Below are 27,242 nucleotides of genomic sequence, written 5' to 3'. Positions count from 1 at the left end.
TTGATAGGCCACAGACTGTGAATGGCGGCTGGGACCCGCCATATGCTAGCGTGACACTTTCGTGGTGGCACTGGAAGTCCAGGCCCAAGATTACATTAACACAGAGTTCTGGCATCACGAGGAGTTTAAAATCCTTGTAGTCCGTGCCTTTTACAGTCAGTGTTACCACACAGTAGCCCAAAATGTCCGAAGTGTGGGGCTTAGCAGCCATAGCAATTCTGGTCCGTGTAGGGGTTACCGTTAATGAGTGCCGCCGTACCAGGCTAGGGTGGATAAAACTCTCGGTACTCCCACAGTCAATTAAACATTTCGTTAAATTCCCGTTTACCTGTATGTCCATCATGGATTTTGTCAACGGGTGTGGCCTGGATTGATCCACCGTGATCGAAGCCACTGTAGGGCTCTGGGCGGCCGTTGAGTCGGGAAAAGATGGCGGATCCCAAGATGGCGGCCCGCACGGCACACACGAGGCGGTGACGGAGTTGGAAATCGGATTCTCCCTGCAGACTTTGCTAAAATGCCCCTTTTTCTTACATTTGAAGCATGTAGCGTCCTTCGCTGGGCATCGTTGTCTGGGGTGCTTGGCCTGGCCGCAGAAGTAGCATTTCGGGCCTCGAGACATTGCCGCTGTAGTAGGACTCCTGGGTGGACTTCTGTGTGGGGACTCCGGCGGCGTAGAGCTGGTCTGAGACCTGGATGGGGAAGATGGCTGATTCCAAGATGGCGGCCCGCTCGGCGCGCACGAGGCGGTGAGGGCCGCATGGCCGGAAGAATAAGAGTCAGAGTTTTTCTGGGCCACGTCCAGCGATCGCGCAGTGGCCACTGCCTTTTTTAAGTCCAGGACCTCCTTCTCCAGGAGTCTCTGCCGGATATAATTCGATTTGAGGCCCGTGATGAAGGAATCGCGGACCAATTCGTCAGAGTACACGTTGGCCGTCACGGCCTTGCAGTTACAGTCCCGGACCAAGTCCTTTAGGCCCTGTAAGAAATCGTCCATTGATTCCTCAGGTCGCTGCCTGCGTGTAGCCAGCAGATGTCTGGCGTACACTTCATTTACCGGCCTCTGGTATTGGGCCTTCAGGATAGTGATGGCCTCCGTGTAAGAGGTGGCGTCCCGGATGAACGAATAAATCCGATGACTAACGCGAGTAGTCAGTAGACTCAGTTTATCTACCTCGCTAGCGGATGAGGCCCCCGCGAAGAGTGCGAAGCATTTGAGCCAGTGTCCAAATTGATTTGATGCTTCAGCAGAATGTGGATCCAAGTCCAGACGCTCTGGTTTTAGGAGTCGATCCATCCTAGTATTCTTTAGTGATTAAAATTGATGTGCCTTCAATAACCACAAAACTAGAAGTTATAGACTTAAACAAGTTGGCTTTTAATCACTAAGATCAGAGCTAACATCTCAACACGCCGACTGGTTCACAGGAATGAGTCATACAGATCCTGGGATCTTTATGTAAGAGAAGTCAGGGGCGGAGCCAAGAGCCAAGACCTGGAACCTTCCAGGTTAGTCAGGAAAGAGGAAGTGAAACTATACACCGTGTGGGGGAGGGTAATATACATGAGTGCAAAACGAATACAGGAAATACAGGATCAAGACAAACAGATTTCATTACACTTCTATAGATATGCAAAGAGAAAAGATTGGTGAAGTCAAGCGTAGGTCCCTTGCAGTCAGAATCAGGGGAATTTATAATGGGGAACAAAGAAATGGCAGACCAATTAAATACATACTTTGGTTCTGTCTTCACAAAGGAGGACACAAATAACCTCCCAGCGATGTTGGGAACATAGGGTCTAATGAGAGGGAAGAATTGAAAGAAATCAGTATTTGTAGGGAAATGGTGTTAGGGAAATTGACGGGATTGAAGGCTGATAAATCCCCAGGGCCTGATAATCTACATCTTACGGTAGTTAAGGAAGTGGCCCTAGAAATAGTAGGTGCATTGCTGGTTATCTTCCAAAATTCAATAGACTCTGGAACAGTTCCCATGGATTGGAGGATAGCGAATGTAACCCCACTATTTAAAAAAGGTGGTAGAGAGAAAATGGGGAATTATAGACCGGTAAGCCTGACATCGGTAGTGGGGAAAATGCTAAAGTCCATTATAAAAGATGTAATAGCAGAGCACTTGGAAAACAGTGACAGGATCGGACAAAGTTAACATGGATTTACAAAAGGTAAATCATGCTTGACTAATCTACTGGAATTTTTTGAGGATGTAACTGGTAGAATAGATAAGGGAGAACCAGCGGATGTGGTGTATTTGGACTTTCAGAAGGCTTTCAATAAGGTCCTGCAAAGTTAAAGCACATGGGATTGGGGGGGAAGGTACTGTCTTGGATAGAGAACTGGTTGGCAGACAGGATGCAAAGAGTTGGAATAAACGGGTCTTTTTCTGAGTGGCAGGCAGTGACTAGTGGGGTACCGCAGGGATCAGTGGTAGGACCCCAGCTATTCACAATATATATATATCAGAGAAACTCCAGTATTATTTGGACAGGTTGGGTGATTATACTGCATTTGCCATGCATCTGCCCAATGTGGATAAATGCGAGGTTATCCACTTCGGTGGCAAAAACAGGAAGACAGGTTTTTATCTGAACGGCAATAGATTGGGAAAAGGGGAAGTGCAACGAGACCTGGGTGTCCTTGTGCACCAGTCGCTGAAGGTAAGCATGCAGGTGCAGCAGGCGGTTAAGAAGGCAAATGGTATGTTGGCCTTCATAGCGAGAGGGTTCGAGTACAGGAGCAAGGATGTCTTGCTGCAGTTGTACAGGGCCTTGGTTAAACCACACCTTGAGTATTGTGTGCAGTTTTGGTCGCCTCATCTGAGGAAGGATGTTCTTGCCATGGAGAGAGTGCAGCGAAGATTCACCAGACTGATACCTGGGATAGCAGGAATGATGTATGAGGAGAGATTGGGTCGATTAGGCGTATATTCGCTAGAGTTTAGAAGAATGAGAGGGGATCTCATTGAAACTTATAAAATTCTAACAGGACTAGACAGACTAGATGCAGGAAGGATCTTCCCGATGGCAGGGGAGTCCAGAACCAGGGGTCATAGCCTAAGGATAAGGGGTAAGTCATTTAGGACTGAGATGAGGAGGAACTTCTTCACTCAGAGAGTGGTGGGCCTGTGGAATTCTCTACCACAAAAGGCAGTTGAGGCCAATTCATTAAATATATTCAAGAAGGAGTTAGATATATTTCCTAAGGCTAAAGGGATCAAGGGATATGGGGTGAAAGCAGAGACAGGGTACTGAATTCGGATTATCAGCCATGATCTCATTAAATGGCGGAACAGGCTCGAGGGGCCGAATGGCCTACTCCTGCTCCAATCTTCTATGTTTCTATGTTTAAAAAAAAATACCATAAGTACCGACCTAGAATCAGAAAGGGTGCATTGGCAGTATTGATGGCAAATGACATCCCAATATACATCAGTATTCCAAAGCCGGTTAGTACGGCTAATCCAGCTGATATAACTCCCAGAGTAGCGACCCAGATCTTATTCCTCACACAGTCAAGCCTGAAATAAAGACGTACCTTCTGTAACCTATTTTAGGTTTTCTGTTAGTTACACAGAAAAAAATGAGTTGGTACATTCAAGTGAAAAAATGACTTTACCTCATACAGGATACAATAGAAAAAGTTATTGTAAGGAAGTAAGTGACTGAAAAAAGTGGAACTATTATTTTGGCATTTCCTTCAAACTCTTCTTGTCTTGATATGGAAGTGAAATATGAACCCTGTAATTCAGGAAAAAGTTGAATAGGTTATTTGATGAAATTTTCATCAACACTACCAAAAAAGGAAAAAAAGCTGTTCCTCTAACATACTTATGTCTAAGTGATACTTGTTACTAGTGCTTTGTTGCAGTACAAAAAAATACCAAAATACTAAAACTAACAATTAATCAGAATGGTTACAGCACAGAAGGAGGCCATTCGACCTATCGAGCCCACGCGCCTCTCTGCAAGAGCACTTCAGCTAGTCTCACTCCCCTGGCCCTATCCCCGTAACCCTGCAAAAATTTTTCCTTCAGATACTTATCTAATTCCCTTTTGAAATCCACGATTGTGTCTGCCTCCACCACCCTTTTAGGCAGTGCATTCCAGGTCCTAATCACTCGCTGCGTAAAAAAGTTTTTCTCATGTCGCCTTTGGATCTTTTACCAATCACCGTAGAAGTTTGCAGCACAGAAGGAGGTCAGGAGACGACCTTAAATCTGTGTCCTCTGGTTCTCGATCCTTCCGCCAATGGGAACAATTTCTCTCTATCTACTCTGTCCAGACCCCTCATGATTTTGAACACCTCTATCAAATCTCCTCTCAACCTTCTCTGCTCTAAGGAGAACAACCCCAGCTTCTCCAGTCGATCCACATAACTGAAGTCCCTCATCCCTGGAATCATTCTTGTAAATCTTTTCTGCACCCTCTCTATGGCCTTCACATCCTTTCTAAAGTGCGGTGCCCAGAATTGGACCTATTTTAGATTTTCTGTTAGGTACACAGAAAAAAATGAGTTGGTACATTCAAGTGAAAAAATGACTTTACCTCATACAGGATACAAGACTCAGACAAGGGTCCTCAATTTAAATAAAGGAAACTACGATGGTCTGAGGAGCGAGTTGGGTAGGATTGATTGGGGAATGTCACTCAAAGGGTTGACGGTGGATAGGCAATGGCAAACATTCAAAGACCGAATGGATGAGCTACAGAATTTGTTCATCCCAGTTTGGCATAAAAATAAAACAAAAAAGGTGACTCAACCGTGGCTAACAAGGGAAATTAGGGATAGCATAAGATCCAAGGAGAGGACATATAAATTGGCTAGAAAAAGCAATAATCCTGAGGATTGGGAGCAGTTTAGGAGTCAACAAAGGAGGACAAAGGGATTAATTAAGAAAGGGAAAATAGAATATGAGAGTAAGCAAGCAGGGAACATAAAAACTGACTGTAAAAGCTTTTATAGATATGTGAAGAGAAAAAGATTGGTGAAGTCAAGCGTAGGTCCCTTACAGTCAGAATCAGGGAATTTATAATGGGAAACAAGGAAATGGCAGACCAACTAAATACATACTTTGGTTCTGTCTTCACAAAGGAGGACACAAATAACCTCCCAGAGATGCCGGGGAACATAGGGTCTGATGAAAGGGAAGAACTGAAAGAAATCAGTATTTGTAGGGAAATGGTGTTAGGAAAATTGATGGGACTGAAGGCCGATAAATCCCCAGGGCCTGATGGTCTACATCCCAGGGTACTTAAAGAGGTGGTCCTAGAGATAGTAGATGCATTGCTGGTCATCTTCCAGAACTCGATAGACTCTGGAACGGTACCCATGGATTGGAGGGTAGCTAATGTTACCCCACTATTCAAAAAAGGTGGTAGAGAAAAACCACCTTTTCTCTACCACCTGACATCGGTAGTGGGGAAAATGCTAGAGTCTATTATAAAAGATGTAATAGCAGAGCACTTGGAAAGCAGTGACAGGATCGGACAAAGTCAACATGGATTTACAAAAGGTAAATCATGCTTGACTAATCTACTGGAATTTTTTGAGCATGTAACTGGTAAAATAGATAAAGGAGAACCAGTGGATGTGGTGTATTTGGACTTTCAGAAGGCTTTCGATAAGGTCCCACATAAGAGATTAGCGTGCAAAATTAAGGCACATGGGATTGGGGGCAAGGTATTGACTTGGATAGAGAACTGGTTGGCGGACAGAAAGCAAAGAGTTGGAATAAATGGGTCGTTTTCCGAGTGGCAGGCAGTGACTAGTGGGGTACCGCAAGGATCGGTCCCAGGACCCCAGCTGTTCACAATATATATTAATGATCTGGATGAGGGAATTGGATGTAATATCTCCAAATTTGCAGACGACACAAAGCTGGGTGGGAGGGTAAGCTGTGAGGAGGATGTCGTGAAACTCCAGTACGATTTGGGCAGGTTGGGTGATTGGGCAGAAACATGGCAAATGCACTATAATGTGGATAAATGTGAGGTTATCCACTTTGGTGGCAAAAACAGGAAGACAGATTATTTGAATGGCAATAGATTGGGAGAAGGGGAAGTGCAAAGGGACCTGGGTGTTATTGTGCACCAGTCGCTGAAGGTAAGCATGCAGGTGCAGCAGGAGGTTAAGAAGGCAAATGGTATGTTGGCCTTCGTAGCAAGAGGGTTCGAGTACAGGAACAAGGATGTCTTGCTACAGTTGTACAGGGCCTTGGTGAGACCGCACCTTGAGTATTGTGTGCAGCTTTGGTCACCTTACCTGAGGAAGGACGTTCTTGCCATGGAGGGAGTGCAGCGAAGATTCACCAGGCTGATACCTGGGATGGCAGGAATGACGTATGAGGAGAGATTGTGTCGATTGGGCTTATACTGACTGGAGTTTAGAAGATTGAGAGGGGATCTCATCGAAACCTATAAAATTCTGTCAGGTCTGGACAGACTAGATGCAGGAAGGATGTTTCGGTTGGCCTGGGAGTCCAGAACCAGGGGTCATAGTCTAAGGATAAGGGGTAAGCCATTTAGGACTGAAATGAGGAGGAATTTCTTCACCCAGAGAGTGGTGAACCTGTGGAATTCTCTGCCACAGAGGGCGGTGGAGGCCAGTTCATTAAATATATTCAAGAAAGAATTGGATATATTTCTTGAGGCTAAAGGGATCAAGGGATATGGGGAGAAGGCAGGGACAGGGTACTGAATTTGTATGATCAGCCATGATCTCATTAAATGACGGAGCAGGCTCGAAGGGCTAATGGCCTGCTCCTGCTCCTATCTTCTATGTTTCTATGTAATACTCCAGTTAAGGCCGAACCAGTGTTTTATAAAGGTTAATCATAACTTCCTTGCTTTTGTACTCTATGAAGCCCAGGATCCCATATGCTTTTTTAACCGCTTTCTCAACCTGCTCTGCCACCTTCAACGATTTGTGCACATATACCCCCAGGTCTCTCTGTTCATGCACCCCCTTTAGGATTGTACCCTTTAGTTTATATTGCCTCTCCTCGTTGTTCCTACCAAAATGTATCACTTCGCACTTTTCTGCATTAAATTTCATCTGCCATGTGTCTGCCCATTCCACCAGCCTGTCTATGTCCTCTTGAAGTTTATCACTATCTTCCTCATTGGTCACTATACTTCCAAGTTTTGTGTCATCTGCAAATTCAGTACATCCAAGTCTAAGTCATTAATAAATATCAAGAAAAGCAGTGGTCCGAGTACCGACCCCTTGGGAACACCGTGTCCCTTTCTTCAGTCCCATAAACAACCGTTCACCACTACACTCTGTTTCCTGTCACTTAGCCAATTTTATATCCATGCTGCCACTGTCCCTTTTATTCCATGGGCTTCAACTTTGCTGGCAAGTCTATTATGTGGCACTTTATCAAACGCCTTTTGGAAGTCCACATCAACCACATTGCCCTCATCAATCCTCTCTGTTACCTCATTAAAAAACTCGATCAAGTTAGTTAAACACGATTTGCCTTTAACAAATCTGTGCTGGCTTTCCTTAATTAATCCACACTTGTCCAATTGACTGTTAATTTTGTCCCTGATTATTGTTTCTAAAAGCTTCCCCACTACCGAGGTTAAACTGACTGACCTGCAGATACTGGGTTTATCCTAACACCCTTTTTTGGACAAGGGTGTAACATTTGCAATTCTCCTGTCCTCTGGCACCACCCCCTTATCCAGGTGTAGGATGTTAATGTGTCATTCTAATGGCGCGACTTTACAGCAATTTCTAGCGCATTGCGTTTTCAAATATTTAACTAACATTTGTCACCCATTGTGTTAAAAGAATATCACATAAGTCCTTGTATGACATTACATATGAACAAGTGGTTAACCTCAGTGGACATAACAGACACGGTCCCTATCTCTAACCTCATCCAGCCCTACAGCATTCCGAGATATCTGCGCTCCTCCAATTCTGGCCTCTTGTGCATCACCAATTTTAATCGCGCCACCATTTCTGGCCATGCCTTCAGCTTCGTAGGCCCCAAGCTCTAGAGTGGCACGGTAGCACCACTACTGACCGAGCTGCCAGACTGGGCCTGCGGCAGGTGGCGAGAGAAACAACACGAGGGAAAAAACTTTTGACCTCGTCCTCACCAATCTACCTATTGCAGATGCATCTGTCAACGACAGCATTGGTAGCAGTGACCACCGCACAGTCCTTGTGGAGATGAAGTCCCGTCTTCACACCGAGGACACCCTCCATCGTGTTATGTGGCACTACCACCATGCTAAATGGGCTATATTCAGAACAGATCTAGCAGCTCAAAACTGGGCATCCATGAGGCACTGTGGGCCATCAGCAGAATTGTATTGCACCACAATCTGTAACCTCATGGCCCGGCATATCCCGCATTCTACCATCAAGCCAGGAGACCAACCCTGGTTCAATGAGGAGTGCAGAAGAGCATGGCACGAGCAGCACCACGAGTACCTAAAAATGAGGTGCCAACCTGGGGAAGCTGCAACACAGGACTACATGCATACTAAATAGCGGAAGTAGCATGCTATAGACAGAGCTAAGCAATCCCACAGTCAACGGATCAGATGAAAGCTCTGCAGTTCTACCACATCCAGTTGTGAATGGTGGTGGACAATTAAACTAACAGGATGAGGAGGCTCCATGAATATCCCCATCCTCAATGATGGCAGAGCCCAGCACACAGTGCAAAAGACAAGGCTGAAGCGTTTGCAACCATATTCAGTCAGAACTGCCGAGTGGATGATACATATCGGCCTCCTCCCGAGGTCCCCACCACCACGAAGCCAGTCTTCAGCCTATTCGATTCACTCCACGTGATATTAATAAACGGCTGAGTGCACTGGGTAGAGCAAAGGCTATGGGCCCTGACAACATCCCGGCTGTCATGTTGAAGACTTGTTCTCCAGAACTAGCTACACCTCTAGCCAAGCTGCTCCAGTACAGCTACAACACTGGCATCTACCCGACAATATGCAAAACTGCCCAGGTATGTCCTGTCTACAAAAAGCAGGACAAATCCAATCTGGCCAATTACTGCTCCATCAGTCTACTCTCAATCATCAGCAAAGTGATGGAAAGTGTCGTCGACAGTGCTATCATGCGACGCTTACTCACCAATAACCTGCTCACCGATGCTCTGTTTGGGTTCTGCCAGGACCACTCAGCTCCAGACCTCATTACAGCCTTGGTCCAAACATGGACAAAAGAGCTGAATTCCAGAGGCGAGGTGAGAATGACTGCCCTTGACATCAAGACAGCGTTTGACCGAGAGTGGCATCAAGAAGCCCTAGTAAAATTGAAGTCAATGAGAATCAGGAGGAAAACTCTCCACTGGCTGGAGTCATACCTAATACAAAGGAAGATGGTTGTGGTTTTTAAAAAACTTTTTTTATTCATTTATGGGATGTGGGCGTTGCTGGCAAGGCCAGCATTTATTGTCCTTCCCTAATTGCCCTTGAGAAGGTGGTGGTGAGCCGCCTTCTTGAACCGCTGCAGTCAGTGTGGTGAAGGTACTCCCACAGTGCTGTTAGGTAGGGAGTTCCAGGATTTTGACCCAGCGACGATGAAGGATCGGCGATATACTTCTAAGTCAGGATGGTGTGTGACTTGGAGGGGAACTTGGAGGTGGTGGTGTTCCCATGCGCTTGCTGCCCTTGTCCTTCTATGTGGAAGAGTTCGCGAGTTTGGGAGGTGCTGCCGAAGAAGCCTAGGTGAGTTGCTGCAGTGCATCTTGTACATGGTACACACTGCTGCCACGGTACGCCGGTGGTGGAGGGAGTGAATGTTAAAGGTGGTGGATGGGGTGCCAATCAAGCTTTATCCTGGATGTTGGAGGTCAATCATCTCAGCCCCGGGACATCGCTGCAGGAGTTCCTCAAGGCAGTGTCCTGGGCCCAAACATCTTCAGCTGCTTCATCAATGACCTTCCCTCCATCATAAGGTCAAAAGTGGGGATGGTCGCTGATGATTGCAGAGTGTTCAGTTCCATTCACAACTCCTCAGATAATGAAGCCATCCATGCCCGCATGCAGCAAAACCTGGACGACATTCAAACTTGGGCTGATAGGTGGCAAGTAACATTCACGACACACAAGTGCCAGGCAATGACTATCTCCAACAAGCGAGAGTCTAAGCATTGCCGCTTGATATTCAACGGAATTACCATCGCTGAATCCCCCACCATCAACATTCTGGGGGTCACCGTTGACCAGAAACTTAACTGGGCCAGCCACATAAATACTGTGGCAACAAGAGCAGATCAGAGGCTGAGTATTCTGCAGTGAGTGTCTCACCTCGTGACTCCCCAAAGCCTTTCCACCATCTACAAGGCACAAGTCAGGAGTGTGATGGAATACTCTTCACTTGCCTAGATGAGTGCATCTCCAACAACACTCAAGAAGCTCAACATCATCCGGGACAAAGCAGCCCGCTTGATTGGCACCCCATCCACCACCTTAAAATCTCACTCCCTCCTCCACTGGTGCAACGTGGCTGCAGTGTGTACCATCTACAAGATGCACTGCAGCAACTCGCCAAGGCTTCTTTGATACCCCTCCCAAACCTGCGACCTCTACCACCTAGAAGGACAAGGGCAGCAGGCGCATAGGAACACCATCACCTCCAGGTTCCCCTCCAAGTTACACACCATGCTGATTAAAAATATATCACCATTCTTTCATCGTCACTGGGTCAAAATCCTGGAACTCCCTCCGTAACAGCACTGTGGGAGTACCTTCACCACAAGGACTGCAGCGGTTCAAGAAGGGGGCTCATGACCACCTTCTCAAGGGCAATAAAGAAAGTTGCAATAAATGCTGGCCATGCCAGCGACGCCAATCCCAGGAACGAATAAAAAAAAGCTCTGGAATGCCCTCCCTAAACCTCTCCGCGTCTCTCTCCTCCTTGCAAGATGCTCCTTAAACCTACCTCTTCTGTCCTAATATATCCAATGTGTCTCAGTGTAAAATTTTGTTTGATAACGCGCCTGTGAAGCGCCTTGGGACATTTTACAACATCAAAGGCACTATACAAATGCAAGTTGTTTTTGTTGCAAGTACAATGACACAGTTGACTGGGACTGCATTTTAGAACATAAGAAATAGGAGCAGGAGTAGGCCAATCGGCCCCTCGAGTCTGCTCCGCCATTCAATAAGATCATGGCTGATCTGATCCTAACCGCCAATCTACTATCACAGAACCATCTCCTGAATCTAACAGAATTAGACACACGAAATAGGAGCAGGATCAGGCTACACGGCCCCTGGACCCACTCCGCTACCCACAGGGCCATGTCCGATCCGAACCTAGACTCATGTCCAAATTCCTGCCCGCTCCCCGTAGCCCTTAATTCCCTTTACTTCTAGGAAACTGTCTATTTCTGTTTTAAATTTATGTAATGATGTAGCTTCTACAGCTTTTTGGGGCAGCATATTCCATGGACCTACCACCCTCTGAGTGAAGTAGTTCCTCCTCATCTCAGTTTTGAAAGAGCAGCCCCTTATTCTAAGACTATGCCCCCTAGTTCTAGTTTCACCCATCATTGGGAACATCCTCCCCGCATCCACCCGATCCAACCCCTTCACAATCTTATATGTTTCAATAAGATCGCCTCTCATTCTTCTGAACTCCAATGAGTAGAGTCCCAATCTACTCAACCTCTCCTCATATGTCCATCCCCTCACCCTCGGGATTAACCGAGTGAACCTTCTTTGTACTGAGTCGAGAGCAAGTATGTCTTTTCTTAAGTATGGACACCAAAACTGTATGCAGTATTCCAGGTGCGGTCTCACCAATACCCTGTACAACTGAAGCAATACCTCCCTATTTTTATATTCTATCCCCCTAGCAATGAAAGCCAACATTCCATTGGCCTTCTTAATCACTTGCTGCACCTGCATACTAACCTTTTGAGTTTCGTGCACCAGGACCCCCAGATCCCTTTGTACTTCAGTACTTTCCAGTTTCTTGCCATTAAGATAATAACTTGCTCTACGATTTTTCCTGCCAAAGTGCATAACCTCACACTTTCCAGTATTTTATTCCATCTGCCAAATCTCTGCCCACTTACTTAGCCTGTCTATGTCCCCTTGCAGGTTTTTTATGTCCTCCTCACTCACTACTTTCCCTCCCATCTTAGTATCATCTGCAAACTTTGATATGTTACACTCGGTCCCCTCCTCCAAATCGTTAATATAGATTGTAAAGAGTTGGGGACCCAGCACTGACCCCTGCGGAACACCACTAGTTACTGATTGCCAGTCTGAGAATGAACCATTTATCCCAACTCTCTGCCTTCTGTTAGATAGCCAATCCTCTATCCATGCCAGAATATTACCCCCAATCCCGTGATTTTTTATCTTAAGCAATAATCTTTTGTGTGGCACCTTGTCAAATGCCTTTTGGAAGTCTAAATACACTACGTCCACTGGTTCCCCTTTATCCACCCTATATGTTACTTCCTCAAAGAACTCCAGCAAATTTATCAAACATGACTTCCCCTTCATAAAACCATGCTGACTTTGTCCTATTAAATTATGATTATCCAAATGTCCTGTTACTGTCTCCTTAATAATGGACTCCAAAATTTTACCTACCACAGATGTTAGGCTAACCGGTCTATAGTTTCCAGCCTTCTGTCTACTGCCCTTTTTAAATAAGGGTGTTACATTAGCAGTTTTCCAGTCTGCCGGGACCTTTGCCGAGTCCAGGGAGTTTTGGAAAATTATTACCAATGCATCCACAATCCCTACCGCCACTTCCCTCAAGACCCTAGGATGTAAGCCATCAGGTCCAGGTGATTTATCCGCCTTGAGTCCCATTATTTTACCGAGTACCACTTCCTTAGTGATTTTGATCGTGTTTAGCTCCTCCCCCCCCATAGCCCCCTGTTTGTCCAGTGTTGGGATATTCTTAGTGTCCTCTACTGTAAAGACCGATACAAAATATTCATTCAGTGTTTTTGCCATCTCCATATTTCCCACCATTAATTTCCCGGTCTCATCCTCTAAAGGGACCAACATTTACTTTAGCCACCCTTTTTCTTTTTATATAACTATAAAAACTCTTACTATCTGTTTTTATATTTTTTGCTAATTTACTTTCATAATCTATCTTCCCTTTCTTAATCAATCTTTTTGTTATTTTTTGCTGTCTTTTAAAGTTTTCCCAATCCTCTATCCTCCCACTAGATTTGGCTACCTTATATGCCCTTGTTTTTAGTCGAATACTATCCTTAATTTCTTTACTTAGCCACGGATGGCTGTCTTTTCTTTTACACCCTTTTCTTCTCAGTGGAATATATATTTTTTGGAAGTTGTAAAATAACTCCTTAAATGTACACCACTGATCATGTATCGTCTTACCCTTTAATCTATTTTCCCAATCCACTCTACTCAATTCCGCTGAATTAGCCTCCAATGTCCGAATGGAAAGTGGTGGTACAGGACAGAATATGAACTGGAATAAGTGACCCACTGAGATACGTTTGGTGTAAATGTAAGAGCATCTAAAGTCTCACTACAGAATGACAGCTCAATTGATCTTAAAATCATCATATTGGAAAGTCTCACAACTACCCCAAGGTGGCATTGAAAAATCACTGAGTTAGCCTTTATTACAAAAGGATCAGAGTATAAATCAACTTATGACTGAGCTTCCACAGCCCTCTGGGGTAGAGAATTCCAAAGAATCACAACTCTTTGAGTGAAGAAATTGCTACTCATCTCAGTCCTAAATGGCCAACCCCTTGTTCTGAGTCTGTGATCCCTAGTTCTAGACTCCCCAACTAGGGGAAACACCCTCCCAGCATCTACCCTGTCAAGCCCATTAAGAATTTTATATGTTTCAATGAGATCACCTCTCATTCTTCTAAACTCTAGGGAATATAGGCTTAGGCTACTCAATCTCTCCTCATAGGACAATCCCCTCATCCCAGGAATCAGTCTGGTGAGCCTTCGTTGCACTCCTTCTAAGGCAAGTATATACTTCCTTAGGTAAGGAGACCAAAACTGTACACAGTACTCCAAGGTGTGGTCTCATCATGCCCCTTTATAATTGCAGTAAGACTCTTTTACGCCAATCCCTTTGTGAAAAAGTCCAACATACCATTTGCTTTCCTAATTGCTTGCTGTGCCTGTGCAAGTTAACTTTCTGCGATTCGTGTACAAGGACATCCGGGTCCCTCTGAACACCAACATTTCCTACTCTCCAACCTTTTAAAAAATATTCTGCTTTTCAATTTTTCCTACCAAAGTGGATAACTTCAAATTACTCCACATTACATTCCAACCACCATGTTCCTGCCCACTCACTTAACTGGTCTATATCCTTTTGCAGAATCTTTGTGTCCTCCTCACAGCTTACTTTCCCACCTAGCTTTGCATCGTGAGCAAACTTGGATTCATTGCACTTGGTCCCCTCATCTAAGTCATTGATATAGATTGTAAATAGCTGACGGCCAAGCACTGCTCCTTGTGGTACCCCACTAGTTACAGCCGGCCAACCAGAAAAGACACGTTTATTCTTACTCTCTGTTTTCTGTTCGTTAACCAATCCTCCATCCATGCTAATATATTACTCCCAATCCCATGAGCCCTAATAACCTCTAGTGTGGCACTTTATCAAATGTTTTTTGAAAAATCTACATTCACTGGTTCCACCTTATCGACCCGGCTAGTTACACCCTCAAAAAGCTCTAACAGACTTGTCAAACATGATTTCCCTTTCATAAATCCATGTTGACTCTGCCCAATCATATTGGGCCGTATTTTGCGACCCCACAGGTGTGTACGAGGTGCACACATGCCCGTAGGGGCCGCGCAAGTTCCGGGTTTAGGCATTCGAAGTGCATGCGCTGAAACAGGCACTTGATATCTGTCAAGAATCCTCTTGACAGATCCTCCGCATCTGCAGGAGATGGGCCTCTGCGGGTAGAGAGTTGCGCTATTTGCACAACTTCCGCCCACTGAATGCCTGTCAAATTTTTACACTTGGTAAAAGCAGGCATAAGGCCTGCTTTTACCAGCATAAGAGTTTTAAAAAATTAAATTTTATCACTCATTTAGAAATTAAAAATACTCTTCAAAAAGGTAAGTTTATTTTTAGCCCTGTAAAAACATTGAATTTTTTTCCCCACCAAAATTAAATTTTTGTTTAAAATATTTAATTAAATGGCATTTTAATTAATTTTAAATATGTAATAAAAAAAATTTCAGCTGTTGGTGTATTTTTTAAGTGATCCCCATTCATACTTATGACAGTTCCGTAACTGTCAAAAATATGAATGGAGATTCCTTTCTTTAATTGGTTGGGCCAGCCCACGTGATCCCAGGAGCACCTACGAACCGCTTGCGCCCCTGGGATATGTGGGGCTCTACCTGTGCGTATCTGGAGAGGTCTAGGATCGCAAGCCTCCGTACCTCTCGGGCCACCAGGTACTTTCGTAGACACTTTGCAGGTCGGAGGCGTCCGCTCGAGGGAAGCCTCCAATCGCAAATGTTGGCCTATCATGATTTTCTAAATGCCCCGTTACCACATCCCTAATAATAGATTCTAGCATTTTCCCTACTACTGATGTCAGGCTAACTGGCCTATAGTTCCCTGTTTTCTCTCTCCTTCCTTGAATACCGGGTCAGCGTTTGCTACCTTCCAATCTGCGGGGACCATTCTGAAATCTAGGGAAATCTGGAAGATCAAAACCAATGCATCCACTATCTCTGTAGCCACCTCTTTTAAAAACCTAGGATGAAGGCCATCAGGTCCAGAGGTCTTGTCGGCTTTTAGTCCCATTAATTTCTCCAGTATTATTTCTTTACTTATACTAATATCTTTCAGTTCCTCATTCTCACTCGACCCTTGTTTCCCCACTATTTCCGGAATGTTTTTTGTGTCTTCTATCATGAAGACAAATACAAAGTTTTTGTTTAATATCTCTGCCATTTCCTTATTCCCCATTATAATTTCTCCTGTTTTCACAGGTAAGGGACCCATGTTTACTTTCGCTAATCTCTTCCTTTTTAAATATCTATAGAAGTTTTTAAAATCTGATTTTATGTCTCTTGCTAGTTTACTCACATATTCTACTCGCCATTTCTTTATCAATTTCTTGGTCATCTTTTGCTGAATTCTAAAATCCTCCCAATCTTCAGGCTTACTACACTTCTGGCAAGATTATAAGCCTCTTCCTTTAATACTATCTTTAATTTCTCATTAGCCACGATTGGACCACTTTTCCCATGGAGTTTTTATTCCTTAAAAGACTTGCATTTATATAGTGCCTTTCACGAACACCAGACGTCCCAAAGCGCTTTACAGCCAATGAAGTACTTTTTGGAGTGTCGTCACTGTTGTAATGTAGGAACCGCAGCAGCTAATTTGCACACAGCAAGCTCCAACAACCAGCAATGTGATAACGACCCGATAATCTGTTTTTTACATGTTGATTGAGAGATAAATATTAGCTAGGACACCGGGGATAACTCCCCTGCTCGTCTTCGAAATTGTGCCATAGGATCTTTTACATCCACCTGAGAGAGCAGATGGGGCCTTGGTTTAACGTCTCATCTGAAAGACTCGCTGGAGCCTAGATTTTTGTGCTCGAGTCTTTGGAGGGGGACATGAACCCACAACCTTCTGACTCAGAGGTGAGAATGCTACCAACTGACCCACAGCTGACACTGGAATGTAGATTTGTTGTGAATTATGTCTTTAAATGTTTGCCATTGCTGATCTACCATCATTTATTCTAATCTAGTTTCCCAATATACCTTAGCCAACTCGCCCATCAGACCTATATAGTTTGCTTTGTTCAGATTTAAGCTCCTAGTTTTGGACTTAGTTTAATCACTCTCAAACTCAATATAAAATTATAGAATCATAGCACAGCAAGCCATTTGGCCTGCCATGCCCATGCCAGCTCTCTGCAAGAGCACTTCAGCTAGTCCCACTCCCCCGCCCTTTCCCTGTAGCGTTGCAAATTTTTTCCTTCAGGTACTTATCCAATTCCCTTTTGAAAGCCAAGTTTCTACCTCCATCACTCTTTCAGGCAGTACATTCCAAATCAAAACCACTTGCTGTGTACAAAAGCTTTTCCTCATGTCGACTTTGGTTCATTTGCCAATCACCTTAAATCTGTGTCCTCTGGTTCTCGACCCTTCCGCCAATGGGAACAGTTTCTCTCTACTCAGTCTTGACCCCTCATGATTTTTGAATACCCCTATCAAATCTCCTCTCAACCTTCTCTGCTCCAAGGAGAACAACCCTAGCTTCTCTAGTCTATCCACGTAACTGAAGTCCCTCATCCCTGGAATCATTCTCGTAAATCTTTTCTGCACCCTTTCTAAGGCCTTCACATCCTTCTTAAAGTGTGGTGCCCAGAATTGGACACAATACTCCAGTTGAGGCCAAACCAGTGTTTTATAAAAGGCTCATCATAACTTCCTTGCTTTTGTATTCTATGCCTCTATTTATGAAGCCCAGTATCCCGCATGCTTTTTTAACCGCTTTCTCAATCTGCCCTGCCACCTTCAACGATTTATGCATGTATACCCCCAGGTCTCTCTGCTCATGCACCCCCTTTAGTTTATATTGCTTCTCCTCGTTCTTCCTACCAAAATGTATCACTTTGCACTTTCCTGCATTAAATTCCACCAGCCTGTCTATGTACTCTTGAAGTCTATCACTCACTGTTCACTATACTTCCTAGTTTTGTGTCATCTGCAAATTTTGAAATTGTGCCCTGAACTCCCAAGTCCAAGTCAGTAATGTATATCAAGAAAAGCAGTGGTCCTAGTACCGACCCCTGGGGAACATCACTGTATACCTTCCCCCAGTCCGAAAAACACCCGTTCACTGCTACCCTCTGCTTCCTGTCACTAGCTCAATTTTATATCCATGCTGTCACTGTCCCTTTTATTCCATGGGCTTCAACTTTGTTGGCAAGCCTATTATGTGGTACTTTATCAAATGCCTTTTGGAAATCCATATACACCACGTCAACCACATTGCCCTCATCAACCCCCTCGCTGTTTCCTCATCAAAAAACTCGATCAGGTTAGTTAAACACGATTTGCCTTTAACAAATCCATGCTGGCTTTCCTTAATTAATCCACACTTGTCCAAGTGACTGTTAACTTTGTCCCTGATTATCGTTTCTAAAAGCTTCCACACTACCAAGGTTAAACTGATTGGTCTGTAGTTGCTGGGTTTATCCTTGCACCCTTTTTTGAACAAGGGTTTAACATTTGCAGTTCTCCAGTCCTCTGGCACCACCCCCGTATCTAAGGAGGATTGGAAGATTATGGCCAGTACCTCCGTGATTTCCTCCTTAACCTCCCTCAGCATTCTAGGATGCATCCCATCCGATCCTGGTGGCATATTAACTTTAAGTACAGACAGCCTTTCTAGTACTTCCTCTTTATCAATTTTTATCTCATCCAGTATCTCCACTACCTCCTCTTTCACTACGACTTTGGCAGCATCTTCTTCCTTGGTGAAGACAGATGCAACGTACTCATTTAGTACCTCAGCTATGCCCTCTGCCTCCATGCATAGGTCTCCTTTTTGGTCCCACCCCTCCTCTAACTACCCGTTTATTATTTATATGCCTAAAGACTTTTGAATTCCCTTTTATGTTAGTTGGCAATCTATTCTTATACTCTCTCTTTGCCCCTTATTTTCTTTTTCACTTCCCCTCTGAACTTTCTATATTCAGCCTGATCTCACTTGTATTCTCAACCCGACATCTGTCATACGCGCTCTTTTTCGGTTTCATCTTACTCTCGATCTCTTTCATCATCCAGGGAGCTCTGGCTTTTGTTGCCCTACCTTTCCTCTTCGTGGGAATGTACCTCAACTGTACCCGAACCATCTCCTCTTCAAAAGGCAGCCCATTGTTCAATTACAGTTTTGCCTGCCAATCTTTGATTCCATCATATGATGATCACGCTTCCCCAGAGGCTCCTTTACTACAAGGTTATTAATTAAACGTGTTTCATTGCACAATATTAGATCTAAAACAGCCCGTTCCCTAGTTGGTTCCTCGACATACTGATCTAGAAAACTTTCTTGAATGCATTCTATAAACTCGCCCTCCACACTATTACTGCAAATTTGGTTTGCCCAGTCTATAATGAAGATTAAAGTCCCCAATGATTACTGTATTACCCTTGTTACATGCATCTGTAATTTCCTGATTTATACTTTGCCCGATATGACAGCTACTGTTTGGTGGAAGTAGTTTATAGGTCACCTGTGTTTTCTGCCCTTGTTGTTTCTTAGCTCCACCCAAACTGATTCTACATCTTAATTTTCTGAGCCAAGATCCTTTCTCTCTTCTGATTTGATCCCACCTTTCATTATCAGGGCCACCCCCTCCTTTTCCACTTTGCCTATCTCTGCTAAAAGTCAAGTATCCTGAAATATTTAGTTCCCAACCATGTCTCCGTAATAGCCATTAGATGAAACCCATTTATTTCTATCTGTGCTATTAATTCATCTATTTTGTTGCGAGTGCTTCGCGCATTTAGATATAGTGCCTCTAGCTTCAACTTTTTTCTATTTTTCCCCTGATGTCACCTTTGTCACTAATGTCCTATTACCTTTGTTAAGCTCTCTGTCCTTTCCTGACCCACTCTGCTTATTTTTATCCAAATTGCTACTCTGCTCTACAGCCTTGACTTTTCTCTTACTGCTTCTGACTTTACCCTTTCCAGAATCCTCACCACTACCCCCGCCACCACCCCCCCCCCCGACCGTGCCACTTTATTAGTTTAAAACCCTATCTATTTGATTCGCCAGGACACAGATCCCAGCCCACCCCAACAGAACAGCTCCCTCTTTCCCTCAAACTGGTACCAGTGCCCCATGAATCAAAAGCCCTGCCTCCCACGTCACTCTTTTAGCCACGCATTTAACCTTCTAATATGTTTGTCCCTATGCCAATTAAGCGTGCCTCAGCTAACAACCCAGAGATGATTACCTGTGAGGTTCTGAGTTTTAAATTCGGACTCCAGCTCCTCAAACTCTCAGCAGAACCTTGTTTCTAGGTCTACCTATGTTGTTGAGTTCCTACGTGGACCATGACAACTGGATCCTCTCCCTTCCACTCCAAGTTCTTAGAGTCATAGATTTATACAGCACAGAAAGAGGCCCTTCGTGTTCTTGCCAGCCATCAAGCCCCATCTATTCAAATCCCATTTTCCAGCACTTGGTCCGTAGTCTTGTATGCTATGGCGTTTCAAGTGTTCATCTTGAATGTTGTGAGGGTTCCTGCCTCTACCACCCTTTCAGGCAGTGAGTTCCAGATTCCAACCACCCTCTGGGTGAAAAAGTTTTTCCTCAAATCCCCTCTAAACCTCCTGCCCCTTACCTTGAAACTATGCCCCCTGGTTATTGACCCCTCTACTAAGGGGAAAAATTCCTATCTACCCCCCTCATAATTTTGTACACCTCAATCAGGTCCCCCCTCAGCCTTCTCTGCTCTAAGGAAAACAACCCCAGCCTGTCCAGCCTCTCTTCATAGCTGAAGTGCTCCAGCCCAGGTAACATCCTAGTGAATCTCCTCTTCACCCTCTCCAATGCAATCACATCCTTCCTAGTGCGGCAACCAGAACTGCACACAGTATTCCAGCTGTGGCCTAACTAGCGTTTTGTACAGCTCCATCATAACCTCCCTGCTCTTATATTCTATGCCTCGGCTAATAAAGGCAAGTATCCCATATGCCTTTTTAACCACCTTATCTACCTGTCCTGCTGCCTTCAGAGATCTATGTACATGCACACCAAGGTCCCTCTGATCCTCTGTCCTTCCTAGGATCCTACCATTCATTGTGTATTCCCTTGCCTTGTTAGCCCTTCCAAAATGCATCACCTCACACTTTTCAGGGTTAAATTCCATTTGCCACTGTTCTGTCCATGACCAACCCGTCTATATCGTCCTGTAGCCTGAGGCTTCCCTCCTCGCTATTTACCACTCCACCAATTTTTGTGTCATCTGCGAACTTACTGATCATACCTCCTACATTCATATCTAAATCATTAATGTACACTACAAACAGCAAAGGACCCAGCACCGATCCCTGCGGTACACCACTGAACTAGGGTTGTGAAGGGGTGGAAAGTTCCCTCCGGTGAATTTCCAGAAATTTTCCACGGGAAGTTTAGCTTGGGAATTTTGCCCAAAAAGGCATATGCTAGCATAATATTGTTTTTTTTTTGTATTTCTTTCATTTTTTCCCCCCACAGGTCCTCTCTTAAAATTACTAACAGAGATGGAATCTTAATTATTAAGGAATTTCTTTATCAGTATATGTTTATCTTCTTACTTGGCTGGTTTTAATAATTACAAGTTGTGTGTGACTGTACAAATGTGTCCTGATTGGTTGGATGAGTGATTAGCTCCCTCTATTGGTGATGTAGCGTCGTGCAGGCACAGGTTATGCTTCCATCACATGGAGCATCAGGAAAAATTTACTCACCTTGTTGCAATCGTGCTGATCGACCGCAGTTCGACACAGAGATGAATACCCTTTATTTCTCTGCATAGAACAATGCCACGTTTACCGTCGGATGTGTGGAAGCATTTTACCCCAGGCATTAAAGATGGAAAGACTGTACATGCGCAAACACTGTACAAAGCCATATGTAAAGAATGCCACAAAGATGCAGCAGCATTTATCCAAATGCAACAACTTCACTCAAAGCTCACAGCAGTCAGCCTAGCGTTCCTCTACTTCCATTCAAGATGATGATTCACATTCAGCATCAGGCTCCTTATCAGCAGCAACTCCTGGCCCACTTGGAAGGTTCTTTGATACAATGGATAACCATAGCCAGAAGAATGCAGATGCGTGCCTTGCTCGAGCTGTATATGCGACATGCTCACAGCCAATGTGTACTGGAAGAGATTTTTCAATGTTATTCGCCCTGCATACTGTCCTCCCACCAGATATGCTTTGTCTACTTATTTGCTGGAGGTTGAGTATAATAGAGTCCAAGGAAAGCGCAAAGAAACGATAGGGATGGCAGACTGTGTTGCAGTTATCTCAGATGGGTGGTCAAATGTACGAGGGGAGGGCTTAATTAACTACATCGTCGCCACTCCTCTCCCAGTGTTCAAGAGCACAGACATGAAGGACAACAGACACATACATTGCTGATGAGCCGAAAGCGGTCATCACCGATCTTGGATCACAAAAGGTCTTTGCAGTAGTTACTGACAATGCTGCGAATATGAAGGCTGCTTGGGCTCAAGTGGAGGAGGCCTACCCTCATATTACGTCTATTGGGTGCGCAGCTCATGGGCTCAACCTGCTCCTCAAGGACATCATGGGTTTGAGAACCATGGAAACACTGTACAAGAGAGCCAAGCAAGTTGTTAAGTATGTCAGGGGAAAACAGGTAGTTGCAGCAACCTACAACTCCAAGCAAACGACAAAGAACAAGAACACCACACTGAAGCTGCCCAACAACACTAGATGGGGTGGCATTGTCATAATGTGCAACAGCCTTCTGGAGGGTAAGGAGTCACTGCAAGAAATGGCAATATCCCAGTCTGGGGATATGGAAACCACCATCAAGAAAATACTGCTGGATGATGTGTTTTGGGAGCAAGTGGTTAGTAGCCTTAAACTACTCTCACCAGTAGCATCTGCAATTGCTCAGATTGAAGATGACGCTGTCTTGTCAGATGTTCTCAGGCTTTTTGCTGATTTAAAAGAACAAATCAGCATTGCCCTACACACATCCCTGCTGCTCAAAGCAGAGGAGAAGGCAATTGTTCAATTCATACAGACGCATCAAGAATTTTATGTCAAGCCGATTCATGCTGCAGCATACATGCTGGACCCAAAGCATGTTGGGAGACCAATACTTTCTGGAGAACAGATCAACAGCACTTATGGTGTGATTTCTACCCTCTCTTGCCATCTCAATCTGGACGTGGGCAAAGTTTTGGGAAGTCTGGCAAAGTTCTCTACCAAGCAAGGTCTTTGGAATGGGGATGGGATATGGGAATCATGCAAGCATATCAGTGCACATACCTGGTGGAAGGGACTATGTGCATCTGAGGCCCTGTCACCCATTGCATCGGTGATACTCCAAATCCCACCTTCATCAGTGGCCTCTGAACGAAACTTTTGGGGAATACGCATAAAAAGGTGCGCAACAGGCTGACTAACGAGAGAGTGGAGAAACTGGTGGCTATCCGGGTGAACCTACAATTATTGAGCCAGGTACAGAAGTGTCCACCACACAGCTAGACAGTGACACAGAGGAGGAAATGGACACGTCAGAGCCAGAGAATCAGGAGGAGCAATGAGGAGTAAAAGACTCAGAAGACTCATGAGTAGAAGACTCAAGAAGGGACAAAATAAGGACAAATTACAGGCTAAACAAGCCGACGCTCCTTTTATTTTAGATGGATCTTTTTTGTGGGGGTTCAATAATGTTCAAAATTATAACCTAAATAAAGTTTTGAAACCCTGTTTTTAATTGTATGGAACAGTATGTCTATTTTGATGATAAAGATAATATAAGGGTCAGAGGCAAAAACCATCAGTGTGCAAAAAAACTCAAAATTCCCATATAATTCCTATGGAAAGTTTCCTCTTGAAAATTCCCAGAATTTTGCAACCCTCCACTGGACACAGGCTTCCAGTCACAAAACCAACCTTCTTCTCCAGCCGTGAGGAGATGTCCTTAACCCTGGCACTGGATCGGCAACACAGCTTTTGGAACTCCCATCATAGCTGCAGAGAACAGTATCTATCTCCTTGATGATACTGTCCCCTACCACTGCCACATTGCTTTTGATTCCCCCACAACTTGAATGGCCTCTTGTACCACAGTGCTGTGGTCAGTTTGCTCATCCACCCTCCAGACTTCACCATCATCCACACAGGCAGCAAGAACCTTGTACCTGTTGGGTAAGGGCAAAGACCAAGGCTCCTCCCCCTTACCTGCCTGACTCGCAGTTATACCCTCCTGTCCCTGACCACTAACTAGATCTGTACCACTATCTAATTTAAGGGGTGTGACTGCCTCCTGGATGAAAATGTCTAGGTAACTTGCTACATCCCTGATAGCCCGCAATCTCTGCACCTTGTACTCCAGCTCAACAACTCGGAGTTGAAGTTCCTCGAGATGTAGACACTTACTGCAGATGTGGTTCTCCGGGATCACAATGCTCGCCACAACTCCCACATGCTGCACACCACCTGCACTGCCATCCCTTTATAACATTAATTAATTAATTAAATAAAACAAAGTTAACGTATTTAATCAACTTAGCTTATATTGTTTAGTTTTTTAATGAATTATTTGATCTAGTTTAAGTTATAGGTAGATTAAATTAAATATTTACCTGTAACTTACCCCCACTGCCCCATCTTGTGCTGTGACATCACTTTGCAATTTTTTCTTGCGAGCCGCCCTCAGCCTGGCCCTTCTCTCGCCTACCGCCCTCGGCCTGGCCCTTCTCTCGCCTACCGCCCTCGGCCTGGCCCTTCTCTCGCCTACCGCCCTCGGCCTGGCCCTTCTCTCGCCAAAGCAGCTTTTATTTTACTCTTAAGTTTGGCAGAGATTGTTGTTGCTTAACCACAGGAATAGGGGATTTTCCTCAGGAGAGCAAGCACAGGGAGCACGAGTTCCTGTGCTGAACAAGTACACTGAGTGGAAAAGAGCTCGATTTGCATGGGCTATAGTAAAGAGCCACTGCAGTGGAATAATTCAGGTAGGTGAAAATAATCCAGCAATATGGCTCCCCCAGTCCTTGCTATGTCCAATCAGGACAAGACTTGCACCTACCAGTAGGGCATTTCCCTCAATTTGAGAATTTATACTCTAACATTAAGCCATATAAAAATGATTTGGAAGTTAAATCCCTGTCAGACCTATTAACTAAATCTAGTCCCTCTTAACCAGATTGTGTCATCCTCCTCTGAGCCTTTTGCCACACATGATCTTTGGTTTTTATCATGGAAGGCTGGTGACTTTGGGTTCAGTGTGAAGAGACAGCAACATCTAGTTGGGTGCATTGATCAGCCCACTGTAGGTGAGTTTTGATTATTATTTAGCTCAAGAAATTGTTATTCCATTTTGTTACCTTCACCCTTACTCTTCTGTTCTTGAGTAGGTTGCTTTGTGTCAACCGCCATAGGGCATTACACTACGTAATTAAATGCTAGACAATGTACAGGCGTTCTTAAAAACTTCTTGTTTCTTTTCATTCTGAAACCATAGGCCACCCTCTCCTAAAGAATGAATCGCTAACTAATTAGCCAAGTGTATACATCATTAGTACTGCTTATCTAGAAAAAACCCAATGCTCATGCCTGAGGCCACTCCACTAACTCCACAATCGTAAACAGATCTATATTGACAACATATATAAAATATACAAGAACAGCCATACATTTTCCAAGCATTATCCCTTTAATCTGACAGCTGCAGACCAAGAATCCTTTACCCAAACTGTGCTAAATATAGGAGTATCAGGACCACTGCGAGGGCCTGCCTTCAGCTGCTTTGAATACTACGATGTTACATTCTAGTTATATCTGAAGGATGCTGAAGGACAGTTTAGGTAGTTTATAGGGTCTTTCCCATTCTTTGAATGATTACAATCTTCTCGCACATTCCTTAACCTGTGGATAATTTATGCATATGATTTAAGTGTTTTGTCTATTTCTGAGCACAGTTTAGGTAGGTTCAAACAATAAACTGGACTACTTTTAATCGGTAAACACAGTAAATACGTAAACCACAAAAATGTTTGTTTGTGAACTTCAACAGACAAAACACATTGAAATATTTTTGTTTTAAAATTTACCGTAATCCACTTCAAATCCGAGAAGCTCTTCGGAAATTCTTGGATATACATATGAAGTAATAGCTCAGAAGGTACTTTATATTCTTCATCGTCTTCGCTCAAAAAATAAATGAGCCTAACAGCACGTGCCTCTTTAATATTATCTCCATCTAACGTCACTCCTCCCACACCCGTACCAATAAAACTTCCATTAAACGCAGGATAAATCAACGTAGTACTTTCTACTAGATCAGCATTGTGATTTATAGCATCTAAAATGGGATTTGAGAAGCACGAATCACCCACTTTTGCACAAAGATTTGAGTAACTATACTCAACGTTATTGTAAGAAACCTTTAAATCTTTGAACGTTTTATCAAGTGATAAAATCTCTTCAAATGCTCTTTTAGTAAGGATATTATTCTCTTTTGAAAAAGCAATGAAAGAAACAAATGTCCCGTCTGTGTAAAGCCTCGACGGCGAGAATAGCGAAAAATTGGTTGGAAAATGTTCTCGAATAAACGCTCTTTCTTCTTTTGCCCGGCCGTTAGAAGGGGTAAATTGCTCTTGTATGTCATTAGATTCATTTTGCTTAAACAACATCAACCCTGACCCTAGTCCTGCAGAAACGATCATAGGAACGATCAAGAACCACCATGGTTTTCGACCCACGCAAACTCCAAGCTTCCTGAAAACATAAGAGAGAGATTTCTCAACGCAATCCGTTCGACAATGAACCATGGTTCAGCCAAGCACAACCCCTGCAATTTAGAGGACGCTTAATCACAAAAAAAACAGCTCTTTAGAACAAGTTTGAGCGTGTCCCTTAAACGGCTGTACATGCTTATCCTACACTTCTATCAAAGGGGGCAACTACCAATACCCAGCCGCCATCTTGCGACCGCTCCTCTTTTTAAAAAATAATCCGTTGGTTGACGGTTACGTGACGTCACGTGAGTTGCTGATTGGACAGAGGTGCTTGGGAGGAATTTGAAAAATAAAGCGGGACAGCGGCTGGTCCTCAGGCCCTGGCGCGAGTGGGACCACGAGAGGTGCCGGTTTGTCCTCGCTCAGTTGGCGTGGCCTCGAGCCGTGGCTTTTCTGCCAAGAGGTTTGCGAGAACGCACGCTCATTGTTCACTTTCATGCACTTGACTGTTGGAGGAAATGGATTCTGGTTTAAATTTGACGTTCCCTTCATGCACTTCATTAGCATTATACGTCTGTTTGGCGTTGGGATTTTCATCCAGGGACTTGGTCAGGTTTCGGGAAAGGGATAATTGCAATATAAAAAGACTTGGTCCTATTTGATGCATTACTTTAAATGCGCCAGGAATATATACTGTGTGGCATACCGATCACAGAAAGGACACAATCCGCTTTTCGGTCCGTAGACTATAAATCAGGCATCATGCCTTTAAGA

At 44.2% G+C, this 27,242-nt stretch overlaps 1 protein-coding gene across 1 annotated transcript in view; it reads right to left on the bottom strand.

Annotated features, from left to right (window-relative positions):
• LOC147117081 (patched domain-containing protein 3-like) overlaps window positions 1–26,752 on the bottom strand; it is a 90,048-nt gene extending 63,296 nt beyond the window's left edge. The window contains exons 1-3 of the mRNA XM_085987701.1: window positions 25,842–26,752; window positions 3,635–3,756; window positions 3,391–3,536 (exon numbers count right to left, since the gene is read on the bottom strand). Of these exons, the coding sequence (XP_085843827.1) occupies window positions 3,391–3,536; window positions 3,635–3,756; window positions 25,842–26,561 (988 nt within the window). The 5' untranslated portion in view covers window positions 26,562–26,752. The remainder of the gene's footprint in view (window positions 1–3,390; window positions 3,537–3,634; window positions 3,757–25,841) is intronic.
• Between the last annotated feature and the right edge of the window lie 490 nt (window positions 26,753–27,242).

The sequence above is a fragment of the Somniosus microcephalus genome, chromosome 5 (genome assembly GCF_052327205.1).
Source record: "Somniosus microcephalus isolate GS21.2 chromosome 5, FLI_Smic_1.0, whole genome shotgun sequence".
NCBI lineage: Eukaryota > Metazoa > Chordata > Chondrichthyes > Squaliformes > Somniosidae > Somniosus > Somniosus microcephalus.
This window is presented reverse-complemented; position numbering and strand designations above follow the sequence as displayed.